The 14,921-nt window shown below is 47.3% G+C and overlaps 1 protein-coding gene across 1 annotated transcript; it reads right to left on the bottom strand.

The window, feature by feature from the left end:
- Positions 1-11,373: 11,373 nt before the first annotated feature.
- LOC135369360 (thyrotropin-releasing hormone-degrading ectoenzyme-like) lies at positions 11,374-13,688 on the bottom strand. The gene has a single exon (XM_064602955.1). The coding sequence runs from the start codon at positions 13,630-13,632 to the stop codon at positions 11,500-11,502; it is 2,133 nt and encodes a 710-aa protein (XP_064459025.1). The 5' UTR covers positions 13,633-13,688; the 3' UTR covers positions 11,374-11,499.
- Between the last annotated feature and the right edge of the window lie 1,233 nt (positions 13,689-14,921).

The raw sequence follows: 14,921 nt of genomic DNA, 5'->3' as shown, positions 1-14,921 counted from the left end.
GTAGTAAATTGAAAGGTAAAATGCGTAACGTCTTATATATGCATGAATAAGATTGTCTGTTATATGTATCGGATATAATGCGAACTGCTCTATTCTGCAAGACCTCAACCGGCTTAAGATAAGATTGATACGTGTGCCCCCACGACTCTACACAGTAGAGCAAATGACATTGGATGAGCACAAAATACAGACTTTTCAGGACAGCAGTTGGGAACAGCCGACGTGCTCTGAACAGCGCTCCATTTGCTCTTGATAATTTAGTGCATACATTTTCTATATGTGGCTTCCAGTGCAAGTGGGAGTCCAAAGTTACACCAAGGTATTTAATGGTGTCGACGCGTTCAACTGTTGTTCCGGCAACAACTATATTGAAATCGGTTAATGAAACAGTCTTACGATATGGCCTAAATACCATATATTTTGTTTTCAAAAGATTTAGTGACAGAGAATTCACTTTAAGCCATTCCAAGAGCTGGGGAATTAGACTAGCAATCTTATCATGAATGACACCAATTGTAGGGCCAGTAAAAAGTAACACGGTGTCGTCAGCATACATGATACTATTAGAGTGGATGGCCTCACTAAAATCATTTACATAAAGAAGAAAAAAGACTTAGGCCCAGAGTGGAACCCTGTGGGACTCCCATGTGCACGGGAAGAGGAGGCGAGCAGCACTCGTGGACGGATACAATTTGGGTTCTGTTACTGAGGCAGCTAGTAAAAAGTTCAAGTGAGTGACCTCTAATTCCATACTTGGACATCTTACCTAACAAGACATCGTGACGTACTGTGTCATATGCCTTTTTTATATCTAGGAAGATGGCTACACAAATGTCTCCCTTGTTAAGGCAGTTGTTTATAGCTTCCGTAATAAAGAGAACAGCGGTTGCAGTCGAGCGTGAGCTACGAAAACCATGCTGAGTGGGACTAATTACTTTATTTTTTTCAGGAAAACTAGAGAGCCTGGAGGACAATATTTTTTTCTAGTATTATATTTAAAGCATTAAGTACTGGGATGGGGCGATAATTAGTTTAGTTTAGTTTAGTTTAGTTTAGTTTAGTTTAGTTTAGTTTAGTTTAGTTTAGTTTAGTTTAGTTTAGTTTAGTTTAGTTTAGTTTAGTTTAGTTTAGTTTAGTTTAGTTTAGTTTAGTTTAGTTTAGTTTAGTTTAGTTTAGTTTAGTTTAGTTTAGTTTAGTTTAGTTTAGTTTAGTTTAGTTTAGTTTAGTTTAGTTTAGTTTAGTTTAGTTTAGTTTAGTTTAGTTTAGTTTAGTTTAGTTTAGTTTAGTTTAGTTTAGTTTAGTTTAGTTTAGTTAGCGATAATAGTATTTTTACAGCCACCTGTATACACTGGTACTACCCTGGCCGTTTTGAAAGCTACCGGGTACCTAGCTTCGACTAAGCAGCTGTTAAATAGATCAACTAATGTCGGGCACAGTATATCAATATTATTTTTAATGACCATCATGCTTATATTATCGTAACCGGGAGCGGTGGTACCAGCGTAACTTTTTAACAGTTTTTATGACCTCACCACCAGTCACCTCGTAAAGCGCAACGCTATTAGTGACCGGAGACTTAAAGGTACTGTAAAGCAGTAGACAAGCAGGATATGCTGGCGATGTGGCTTGAGACTTTGTTGCTTGTAAATCCCATATGCGGAACCATACGACCGACAACGCTCTCTAAATATTTTTAATTTATTATGAAAAATCCGGCGTAGTGCAGCGGCGCGACGCCTGGTGTCGAACAACCCCCTGTGCAGCGGGCAACACTGTCGAATATGTATTATGTATGCAGTACTACTTTGTCTCGTTTTGTTCTTTTGGGGGCTATATTATTTTGTATAATATTTCCGTAGGAGTGCAGAGACCCCTGTTTAGTGTGTTTTTTGCGAAATAAAATCAAAAAGAAATACAGCGCTGTTCGGCTGTCGGGCCCAGTGTTACACGCATGCAACGTGGTTGCCGCCGTACGCGGCTGAGAGTACGGATCCCTTCCGAATACTAATACAGAGTTGCCCGTAATATTTAATTTTAATTTTCTAATTAACTGCTCCACCGATTGGAATGAAATTTGCACCGTTTTTGTACTGCTGACTTGGACTATCGAATAGCCACGCTAAATGAAATTCGGCCTCTGCTGCTTTACAGTACCTTTAATGTAACTCAAGGACTTTGTAATATCGCCACCACCTGGAGACCCAATGTTGACAAACGTTTCATTGAGCATGCGACATATGGCATTAAGGTCATCCTTTATGTCCGGCAAGACAATTTTACGCAGTTTTTTTCCAATGACTTCATTAATTATCTTCCAGGCTTTTCGAGGGTCAGTTGTATTGCGTATTATATGAGAAAAATATTCTTCTTTCCGCTGGCGAATCATTTTGACAGAACTGTTTCGATAATGATTAAACTTACGTTTATAATAACTATTCTTTTTGTCGCGACTCAGTTTTCGAGACCAATAATTTTGTTCTTCTAAAATTCGAAGGATGTCATTTGTCATCCAAGGGCAGATAGGATTCTCGTAGTAGCCACCACAGCTTCTGACATAGGAGTTGCCAATGGCTGTCTGAACTTTAGAGTCAATCGGCTGACACGTTTCATCAACTGTGCCCTGCTTTCGGGCCTTATAAAAGTAATTACTAAGCAGTTGACGTAGCCTTGGGTAATGTAACCGTCTACAAGGTTTCGGTGCATTACCTAATGTTATTGAGTTTCCAATGGTAATCACAGTAGTTATTGAAAAGTGATCAGTGACATGCTCCCTAATTATTTCAGAACATGCGTCATTGTCATTCATGTTTGTTATGATGTGGTCTATTAAAGTAGAGGGATCGCTGGTCACTCGCGTAGGCTCTAAGACTAAATTTCTATAGGCACCGCACGCTAGTTTGAGGGCGCTCTGGTGGTTTGCCTGAGCGCGCCCTCTATGGTGACTCCGTACATTTTGACTCGGTACCACACGGAGCCGCTCATTGCTTTGGTACATTTTGGACAGTATCACGGCGTACGTGCAGTCACGCGTGTTTTATTTGGCGGCTTTCCTCCCATTGACCTTCCAGACTATTTCTGTGGAAGTACTGTCAAGAAAGGAAATCTGCTCCGGAATGCAAAACACGTGAAAGCCGTACGCGAGGAAGTCTTCAGTGACGGAAAACCGAAACTGACGGCACAGTATCTGGCGCCGACGAACACACGTAGGGTAAGGTAGGGCAAAATGAGACAGAAATTTTCACTTGAATATGAAATTTAAAATTTTTCGCGTTTTCAAAAAAAAAAGAAAAACATCTAGCCACAGGAATTCTCAGGGGTCTAGAGCTTCTAACCTATAAACGCAGAACGGATTTAGGCGGTCTAAGATAACAGAACAAGAAATTCAAAAATGCAGGTTCTCTCACCTTGCCCAACCCTCGGGGCAAGACGAGACATCGAGTGGGGAAATATGAGACACGCCGTGGTAATTAACTATACAAGTTAGTTTTTGCAATCCAATCAGACAATGTAAAGCCCGTAGGCTCCTACGCAACCCCCTTGAACCCATCGCTCACATAAGCCACACATAACCCGGTACTATTATTCTCCGCCGTTCTTTGCAAATACGGCACAGCCAGACTGACATGTGACTGGTCGCTTGTTTGCGTGCGCTTCTGCTTTGCTCCAAATATCCTAGGAAACAGGAAAATTTGCTGCCAAATCCTAGGCAATACACAAAAAAAATATCTGAGGAACAAGCATAAGACCACCTAATAGTTGATTTACCAGTTTCTAAATTACATTAACCTTCAATTACATTAAAGGGAAAGGGAAAGCATAAAACTTTATGGCAGGTTGCTTTCCCTTGACGGGAGCCCTGTTGTTGTGGCAGCTTACTACGCAGCAATAGCCGCAGTTCTTCCGTTTTTGCCCAGAACCCATTCACAAAACGTGAACGTAAATGTCTCTCGAGCCGTCTGACTGTTGTTGTATCACGGTCTCGGTGTCGTAACCAGCTTTAACTAATTTCAACCCTTCCGAGCGGTGATCGAAATGGATGCAGTTGTACGGGACTGCGCGGCAGGTACCAGGAGGTTATCCACATTTCGCCTAGTGGGGGCGCGGGTGTCGCCCGTAAACTTTAGCGTGCTGTCCCTATACGCATACGAGTTTATAAGATGCCTGTAGGTACTGGAGGAGTTGGGATCAAGCCAGTCAATATTGAAATCACGACATATGTAAGCATTCTTATGACGTTCTATTTCAATAACAACATCCTCGAGCTTCTCCAAAAACCGGTTATTACACAAATGGGGGGATTTGTAAACAACTCCAATAATTGTTCCGCTTAACTCGACAAACAACGTTTCACAGCTGTTATCAATTGTGAAATTTAGATCTGTTCGAAAGGAAACATTGTATTTGTTCCTTATATAGATACCGACTCCTCCACCACGTGTCATCCGGGATATACCTACAAACTCAAAGCCCGGTAAAGCAAAATATTCATCATCATATAGCCATGTTTCAGACAGGCACAGAACATCGCAGGGATGTGATGTTAGGAAACAACATAATGCATCAAAATTCTTTCTCAGACTTCGTATATTTACATGTGACAATCTGAGTTGCACACAATTCATATTACACACTTACAACACCATCAAGCAACATCCTAGTGTATATGAGCAAGGTCACCGTTTGTTTTAATTGGGATAACTTTTGTACAATCTGCTTTCCTTGCGAAAATCGATCCACGGTTAACCCACACAACGCCAACCACACTGCCTCTTTTTTGGTATGGCTTGGTTCAGTAGTTTCCTGTAGTACAGGCTAAGATGATCATTTACAAAGACTGGAACGTTTCATTGAAGACCAAATGCAGCTACCGTAGGACGTGTTGACTTGGCTGCTTTTAATATACTTTCTTTTTTGCCACGGCTTATGAATTTGCAAACAATGTTTGATTTTTCAGGTTCAAACGTGGGTACACGGAGCGCGGCATCGATATCATCAAGCGACAATGGTACTTTCAGATAGGAAGCCATTTGTTGGAGCGTTGAAGGAACTGACTCATTCGGCTGTAGTGGAACGCCTCTTATCTCTATACTGTTGACGCGTGTATATTGCTGAAGCTCATGTAGCTCAATTTCGTTTTGTTCAAGCTGGGCCTTGATACTTTTGACTTCAGCCTTAAGCTGTCTATTCTCGTCTTCAACCCTTTGTACATTTCCAGCCATTTGCGATAGGTCACCTTTGAGTTTTTCAAACATTGAGCTCATAAATTCAATAGATTCTTTAATTTCATCCATGTCCTTTCTTAAGGCAGGTAATGCATCTAGCTTAGCTGACATCTCAGCGAGCAGTTTTTCAGTTTTGTCAGTCATAACACTCCTGGTGATCATGCACTTCCGTATATGTACTAACTCAATACTAGACAATGGCAAAGTCAGCGGCAGCAAATAAAAAGCACATCAGAAACATGACAGCATTCTCACCTGCGATAACAGACAAGCCAATGTGAGCAAAGTGGTAACAAACAGGAGCTGCCGCTGACTGAAGCACAGAACAGATTCCGTTGCCTTTTATGCCATATGTGAAGTCTTCATCCAGAGGGTGGCGCAGCAGTGCACTTCCGTACGTTCACCACACGTGCGTAGAGCAGGCTACGTTCGGAGATAACAGCAAGACTAAAGAAGCGCTAGGTAAACCTGCGATAACAGACAAGCCAATGTGAGCAAAGTGGTAACAAACAGGAGCTGCCGCTGACTGAAGGATATAGGGTGGTGGCTCCCCGTAATGTCAGCTTTCTCGAGAGATAGGGAAGGAGGAACGTGGCACCGTAGCCTTAATGAAGTGCAACAGTTGCATCAAGGGAAAAATGAAGAGGACCTCGTTTCGAAAGGAGACCTCATCACGAGCGAATAGCTCATTACACCTCATCCATACGGATGTGTGCGGACCTATGAGTGTTTCAACGCCCAACAGGAACAAGTATTTCCTTACAGTCATTGACGATTTTTCGCGGTACATAGTATTGTACCTGCTGAGGTCGAAGGATGAAGTTCCCGCTAAAATAGAAGAGTACTTGGCTTTCGTGCACACGAAGTTTGGACGGCATTGTAATAAAGTTCTGGAATTTCATGGTCTCTCTCCCTAATCCCTTCCTACACCAGTCTGGGGGTACCTGAACCTTTAGAACTTTAGTGAGTCATGGGGAAGTTCCACGCCATGCTCTTCCACAATCGGGTCAACGTCTTCCCAGACGATAAATACAGTAGACGTACAGATCTACTAGACTTACGCGTTTTTTTTTTGTGTGTGTGTTGATTGTCCAGTGGAGGGACCCTTAGGCTTTTTTGGAGCCTTTTGAAAGGAGCCATCTAACGATTCACGGACCTCCCGCCGTAATCTGGACGGGAGGTCCGACGTCCGTATGACACTTCGCACGGGTCAACAGGTCCCCGCCAGCCCTGCAAAACGGCAACGGGAGGAGAGCCCTTCCTCTGGTGATCCCGACAATCCACAGGCCGTGAATGTTCTCGATAACACCGTGGACACTTCGGCACCGGCAGCTCCTCAGCAGACAGATGAGATGAACGAAGGCAACCTTGCCACTTCTCGTCATGACCTGTTCACCACTGTCACCTGCAGGAAGAACCGAGTCGGTGGTATTCCCATTCTGTTTCGACCAGCCACTAGTGACAGCTCCTTCTGGAAGGTCAACCCTAATGTAGTCGCCAGCGAAATACGCCTGCTAGCCCAACAGCAGGTTATACGCCACCGTTTCCACCGAGATGGATCTCTCTTCGTCTCCGTCCAGTCTGAAGCGGCTGCCCGCAATCTTTTGTCAGCTCAGTGTTTAGCTGGAATCCCTGTATCCCCTACAGCACCTCAATCGTAAGCCAGAAATATGGGCAAGATTTATGCTGTACCTAAGGAATACTCCAATGACGATCTCGTTCTCTACCTGAAAGACGCAGGGGTTATATCGGCCAGGCGCCAAGTGCGGCACTCCATGGCAGAAGATGGCGGAGATGTGTTCACCCCGTTACCCAGCGTCATCCTAACTTTTCAACCCACAATCCCTCTTCCACACCGAATTGTCCCCGGGTTTCAGACCTTTATCGTTCAAGAGTACATAGAAGGCCCCCTCCAGTGCTATAACTGTCAACGCTTTGCCCATCTTGCTCGAAATTGCCGAGGTGCAACTAGGTGTGGCATATGCGCTGGGCCTCACCGCCGATCTGACTGCAACAATAAGAGAGCGCCAAATTGCGCCAACTGTAAATCCGGCCATCCTGCATCATTCTATTTATGTCCCGTGAAGACCGCCGCCACAAAAAGACATCAAGACCGGATATTACGCCTTCCTTCTGACGCTCACAGGGGCGGCAATGCCACCGTCACACTTCATACGGATGACCACGACTTCCCTACACTCCCACCCCGGTCTTCACAAGGCGAACGGAGGTTGCAGAACGCCACCGCGTTGAAGCACATCAGAACCAGCCACCCGATACACCCAGGTCCCTCAAGGCAGATTACACGCACTTACACCGGTGTAACAGACCCATCAGTCATGAGACGACAGTTAGCACCACTAACCACCGAAGCTGTCCCCTCTCTGACACTCTTCTCTGCTGTACTCACGGCAGTCAAGGCAATTGTCTCTGGCTTTCCTGGTGCGTCGCAACTGCCTGAGGTTCAATCGCTTTTGCCATTGGAGGCATTATCCTTATCTCCGTATGATGGAACTGTATAGAAAGGCCATCGCGATGCAGTGGAATCCTCGCAGCCTACGTAACAAGCTCCCAGATTTTAAATCTAATCTTTACCAGTACAAGTTTTCTTTCATAGCTGTATGGGAATATGGCATGGATGCTGCACATCGCGTTAATGGTATCGATCTCATCAATCCTCTGAGAGCCGAACAGCGTTATACATTCGTAATGACCTCGTTGTGCTCCCATAGAGTCAGTTTGTCATCGATCTTATGATTATGTCTCCTGTAAGATCCGCCTTGGGCACAGGCTGTTAACCGTCGTCAGTATCTATCTACGTCCCGCTGTACAGGTTCAGTGGACTGACCTCCACCGCTTATTCAGTTCACTGGAATCCCCAGCTCTTGTACTTGGTGACTTCAATGCTCATCATACGGCCTGGGGAAGCCGTTGAACGAACGGTTGGGGAAGGAGATTGTTAAAAGTAATGGAGACTGCTCACGTGTGCCTCCTCAACAACCGACAGCCAATTTGTCCTGGATCTTTCCTGGCGCTCAGCAGACATAATTCGCTACATGTCATGCGCTACCGATGTCGACACCCGAGGTAGTGACCACTTTCCCATCTATATTTGGCACGATAGGCTGCCTCTGTCACCCACTACTGGACTGATCGCTTTCACGAATTGGGCACTCTTTCGTGCTGGCCTCCGAACATCTATGCTCCCCGGCATGTCCTCAGAGACCCTCTCGCAAGGCATTCGTTCCGCCATGCGGTAGTCATGTCTAAACGGGTCACCGGTCACGTCTGTCATTCTCCCGCAATTAACCACCTCAGAGCATTACGTCGCCGAGCCGAGAGAACGGCTCGCCGAACTGGGCAACTTCCTGACATAGTGGCGTACCGCCGGATGAAAGCTAAAGTAACACGAGAACTTAAGAAAGGGAACCGGAGGACAATTCGACCTCTGAATGATGCGCCCCCACAAAAGAATTCTCTCATCGCATTGGCTATCGTTAAGACGAAACCACGCTCGCGACAGATTTCTCCGTCGTCCTAACGACACCAGCGGCTGCCTTAACGTCTGCAGTACACCACAGTTTCGTCCAGAGCCTGCAGACAGAAATCCATCAAGGCTGGTCCCGTCCACCGGCGGTTATGGACCGCGACTTTACTCTCATTGAGCTGCAGACTGCGTTGAAACTTGTGAATGTGCGATCGTCCCCAGGACCAGATAAAATCACTTACGCCGCACTGCGAAACCTTCACGAGCCGTCACTCCTAGCTGTCCTTCATGTTTATAATACATCTTGGCGACAGGAATCCGTACCATCTACTTGGAAGGAGGCTTTAGTTGTTCCAATCCTCAAACCAGGCAAATCCCCAAATGCCCTATCCTCCTTTCGCCCCGTGAGCCTGACAAGCAGTATGGATAAACTGATGGAGAGAATGGTTTTGCATCGCCTCGACTGGTGGTTCGAAACACAAGGTGCGTTCCCTGAGGAAATGGCTGGATTTTGCCGCCACCGAAGCTCTATGGATCCAGTTCTCGATCTGGTCTCTACCGTCCAACATGCTCGTGCTCATCGGCGGATCGTTGTATCGGTCTTCCTGGACATTAAGCGCGCCTATGATACCATCTCCACATCTGTGTCCTCCGCGGGTTGCGGTCTTTTGGAGTATCTGGTCGACTTTTCAGCTGGCTTTACGATTTCCTTACGGACCGAACTGTCGCTGTCCACACATCCCACGGCCAAGCACCCTGTTCATCAAGGCGTACCCCAAGGAAGCATTCTCAGTCCTACACTTTTTAATGTGGTCATGGCAGAACTAAAATCGATAGTTCCACCCAAGGTTGCATTCTCCGTGTATGCCGATGACGTTACCCTTTGGACAGTAGGCAAGTCACGACCAGCCATTCAGCGCAATTTACAACAAGCCGTTCACTTAAACAACGTTCATCTCTACCTTACGCGACTTGGAATGGACCTTTCGACCGATAAGTGCGTCGAGCTCCCTTTCACCCACAAGGCTATGAGTAATTTCCCTCTTTGAGTTGGTGCACTGAAGCTCGAGCCTCTGCGTTCCTATCGCTTCCTTGGTGTGGTCCTGTACTCGCACCTGCGTTAGGCTCGCCACATTATGCACCCTGAAACCAAAGTGCAGCGATGGCTTCCTGCCATTCAACATCTTTCTGGCTTCGGCTGGGGCTGTGATCAACGCTCCCTCTTAGCCGTTCACGCGGCTTTGGTGAGGGCGACTATGCTTTACAGCCTTCCAGTCTTGCATAGGGTTTCTACAACATCGTTCAATACCCTTCGGTCCCTGTTCGCCCGAAGCCTTCGTCGCTGCCTTGGCGTTCAAAGAATAGCTGAAACATGGCAAGTCCTAGCTGAAGCTGGAGAACTCCCGGTGGAGGTTCTCCGTGAGCGGGAAACGGCTCGACACTTCCTACCTTTGCGTGCGAACGTTCCCTGTCACCCACTCCTCAGGTAAATTCAATACCGTCCTGAAAGTGATATCCATCGCGTGGCGCAGAGGACGCGCCACGCTCTCACCTGCTTCACACCTAGGACTGTCGCACCGCCGAACGCCCCCTGGTCTCTGCCTGTGCCATCCCCTTCGCACGTCTTCCTGACCTCCGGGTCCGCAGAGCTCAGGTTCCCCCTCAAGTCCTTAGAGCCCATTTTTATGCTCTCGTCGACGCGAAGTTTTCCACCTCTACCGCCGCTTACACCGATGACGCATCTCGAAATGGCAAGTCCGCATCAGCATTTGTCATCCCCGACGAAGGCGTAGTTCAAGGACGTCGCCTTTGGCATTGTAAATCATCCACAGCTGCGGAACTCTACGCCATACTTTTCGTTTTGCAGCACATCGTTCCATTCCCACCCCGGGATTGGGTGGCCTTTACTGACTCAGCATGTGCGCTGCAACCAATGGAAAATTCATCCGAGGCTCCTCCGCCCCGTTGTTTATGGATGTGTTAACCGCTTACAAACTTGTCTACGAAGCAGGACATAGGCTTGCTCAACAATGGGTTCCCGCCCATTGCGGTGTCGAAGGCAATGAACTGGCGGACAGCGCCGCCGAAGCAGCTCTCTCGTCTCGGACACGGACGCGTGTTACACTAGGTGCATTCTTTTCGCTTGCACCTCCTGCACCAGATCTGAACTGGGTTATTTGCGTGCTGCACTTTCCTGTTGAAAAGAAAGGCATTACTAATAAAGTTCCTTTCAGCCGGAAAGTGCAGCTCCCGAAAACTCGTCTTGCGTGGAGTCCAAAGTAGTGCAGTCCAGTGCAAGTGAAAAGAATGCGCTTACTGCTGAGAGGCGATCGGCGGTCCATACTTCGAAGCCTTGTGACTCCTCTGGCTACCCGCCAACGGACCGCCGACATACTACCCCCCGCCATGCTGAGCAGAGTTGATCCAGCACTCGCTTTCCACATGCCAGCACATATCTCTCGTCAAGACGCCGCATTAGTTAACGAATGCGCCTCGACGTGGCCTTCACAGGACAGTGGCGCTACCGCTTGCGACAAGTTAACTCTCCCCACTGCAGTCACTGCGGTGCTGTTGAAGATTTGTAGTCGAGTAATTGGTAACCGTAATCAATTCCTTTTTCCGTACAAGTAACGGTAATCAATTACTTTTTTCAAGTAACGGGCACAAATCTGCTTTATTGCAAGTATAACACTTATTTTGTCCTATAGGATGAAAGTGCAACTATGTTGTAAGGCGGAACAATAAAACAGAGTAATAGAAACGATTGCCAAACTATTCGTAAACCAGTGCTCAAGAGGTGGCGTGTCGAGCGTGCTGCGGATACCCAATCATCGTTGTGCACTTGCTCGCATCATGTCCAGTGGACCGACATCCTTGAGCGCAACAGTGTCTCAATATGTGGGTCTTGAAAGCTGATTCCGGTGAAGTCGATCCTGCATCTCCACTGAATTTGGACGGGGCAGCTGAACACAGGAAGCGGTCAAGGTCCTTCCATCGAGCAGGCAAAGATCCGCGTACAGCTTCAAACTTCTCCACGAGGAACGTGTACACCACCCATGGCAGTACGTCGTCCTCATGTTGCAAATACGGAAGGATGGCATAAAATTGTTCCATGGACCTGTAACCTTGGAATGCCAGAAAAAACAAGTCGTCCAGAATCTGCGCTCTGTTCTGAGCACCAATCTCGTGAAGGTTCCGTTTTAGCTGTCGAGAAAGCAGCTCCCAGTTCGTGTCTTCGTAATCAACCCGATAAACGCCTTCGTGTCCGATGTTGATGAGAATCCAGTCACCGCTAGTTGCACCGGGGATGTCCACTTCGATGGTCTTCTCTGTCATCCAGATAAGGAGATCGTCTCGTGCTAAGTGCTTGTTTGCGTACGTGGCCGTTAGAGGGATGACCCACAACCGACCGCTAGGAGGACTGTCAAAAAAAGGTTTCTGCTCCAGGTGAATTCGGGTAGAATTTAGACGGCGCACAGAGACATATGGGTAGCCAGGCAGCGTAGACCACGCAAGCAAGTCAAATTTAGGGTTAAGAGCACTCCAGAAGTCGTCATCTGTTGCGGTTCGATATTTGAACTTCTTCAAAAAGATGGCTACAGCCTGGCGGAAGCTTGACGGTCCCATAGCTCGTCGGATCATTGCGAGGCGTGCAGCTGCCATGCAAGCTCGTCGCTGCAACTGCGACGTCGTCTCCCACAGGAGCTCTCGGTGTAGGATAGCCGTGGCGTTGTACTCCGCCATGTGTCCGTGGAGACAGATGCCAAACAAAGCATGCAGGGGCCATTCGGGCTTTAAAGTTCCGAGAACTTTGAATGCGTACAGGAGTGAGAGCCCATCGTTGAACCAAGCCATGTCCCAGGAATGTGCTGAGACCGTACCGCCAAACCAGGCACGCAAGACCTCCTGTGTTACTCGCAGAAGTGCACTCAACATGCTGCAGGACCCGCGTGAGTGCAGAAACACGTCACTTCGCAAGGCAAGAAGACCCCAACTCATATGGCTTTCGCAGGGATATTCGTCCACAACGACAATATTTAGGTGTGATAAAGGAATGCTGCTGCCCAAAATATGAATCGCCTTGTGAATGCACGCCTTTAGAAAGAGAAATACGTGCTCCAGCTGGCCTCGAAGGTCCGGACGCATCCACACAGACATGAAGTCTATCTTCATTATCGGTAAGTTTGTCAATACTACAGCCACCAGATGAGTTGGAATGGGTGATGTCTTTTTGAATACGCTGAGTACTGTGCCATCAGGTCTGATGAGCTCCGAGCGGACTTTTGAATTCGAGATAGCTGTATAGCTGGAGTTAGGCTTGACGATGGTTACGGTAAAAGTGCTCCGCACAGCGGGGTAATCGAAACAGGGAAAAACAAGCCGTGCGTGCTTCGGCTCCATGAAAGAGATGACGGTATGGTAATCTCCCGTCGCATCCAAATACAATCCTTTTGGCTCAATTTGGAAAACGCCTTCGAAATCCATGGTCACATTGTACGTACCGAACTTTTTCAGAGGTCGCTGAAGTTGCAACGTAGTTGTGTGCAGCGTATGATTGAAAGTGACCTTGGGCAGGATGACCTCGCCTTCGTGGGCTATCACCTGGACGTTGGAGAGCGTGAGGCCTCGCGAATGCAGACTTATGTCCTTGGTGCCTTCCTGGACCAAAAGCTGGATGTTAACTCGCCCACGGAACAATTCGGGCGATGTCTGCAGCTGAATGTCGTAGTGGGTTGGAATGGAAGCTCCCTCGGTGGCATCTCTGCGTAACGGCAAAGCGGAGATCCTCTGCCGATTCGTAGATATGTACAGTAGTACGATGAAAAGTGAGGAGAAAATGGTTCCAGGAAGTGCAGTTACGACAATGAGGTATCGGTTGTCGTATAGAAAGGACCTTCTTCTCGACGGACTGCTGCGCGCCATTGTGACGTTCTTCCTCTTTGTCTACATGAAACAAAGATTACACCACGCTTCTTAGAACAACTTGTTGGCATTAATGTTGTAATGTGCTGCCCCCAGTGAGAGTGTGGATATATTTTCCTGTGTTGCGCGTATCAGTGTCATAACGGCTCGAGCCCGACGAGCGCACGCATTCAATGTTTGAAACTCGTTCATCCCGTTGTTCCAGCGCCATCCCATACCGGGTCGCATTGCGTACACATTTCTAAGACAACTTTCACAACGGCAGCTATGCTGTAAAAGGCTCGCCTTCACCGTCAAATACGTATACGCAAGGGACGTCAAGTATGTATACGCAAGGTACGTGGAACACATCGCTGACTGCAATATGGCAGCTGAAGCCAGACAAGAAGAAAAATAAGAACTATAAGGATAATGTGGGAAGCCAGTGCCAGTGGGAGGCTGTCTGAGGCCAGTTTTATGCAAGTTTGCATAAAACGATTTAAAGACGGTTTAAGTCACTTTTTTTAATTTACTTATCACGAAAAATTCTGAACTTTAGCCTTATCACATAAGATGGTTTGCATTAGGGCCGCATAAAATAACTTCTTAAGACAACTGACCTCAACATTTCAAGTACCCATGAGCTACCCCAACAACGTCGTTATCACGCATCTGCAAAATGGCTGCGCATATTACCAGACCCCGCCTTCATATTTTACATGACGAATACTTATGCAGTCTGGCGTTCCCTTTCGAGACACCTTGTATTCCAGGACCGACTGGAGGTTTATGGCGATGGTGGTCTCCATGTAAGGTGCCGGTTTAGGCGCTCAAAATTCCTATTCATAGCGTCTGTTGTAGAGGCCCAGCTAAGCCATCCTACACGCAGCTACAGTGGCGTCACTAGGGGGAGCGATCCCCACCAGGTGACGAGACGGAAGCGTGGTGACGCGTCGCAGCAGTAGCACCGCATCCCCCTTTCTCTGAGACAACGTGAGGAGCCCTCTGCGGTGAACATGCTTTTTTGCGTGTGTGTGTGTATGTGTAGGTGACGCAAGGTGCTCCCGCACCTCGCTCATCGCACCATACCTTAGTGACACAGCTGCGCAAGTACACCACGCGCTACCTGTATTACTTCTGGTCTTACTGGCGCTACAATTTCTCGCAACGAGAAATTTAATTTTCTTCCGACTTCTGGCGATACTTTCAGAGTTCATGAGCCAACTGGGTCACGCGTTGTTCGTCGGTTCTGCTTGGCTATAGCAGGAGGCACGGCAGGGCCTTAATTCAGCGCAAATTACGTTTTCACT

Source organism: Ornithodoros turicata, chromosome 1 (assembly GCF_037126465.1).
Source record: "Ornithodoros turicata isolate Travis chromosome 1, ASM3712646v1, whole genome shotgun sequence".
Lineage (NCBI taxonomy): Eukaryota > Metazoa > Arthropoda > Arachnida > Ixodida > Argasidae > Ornithodoros > Ornithodoros turicata.
Note: the sequence above shows the minus strand (reverse complement) of the source record. Positions and strands in the feature narration are given on the sequence as shown.

Bases quoted from the DNA above. Each gene is read 5' to 3' on its own strand.
- LOC135369360 (XM_064602955.1), bottom strand. From the start codon at position 13,632: ATGGCGCGCAGCAGTCCGTCGAGAAGAAGGTCCTTTCTATACGACAAC.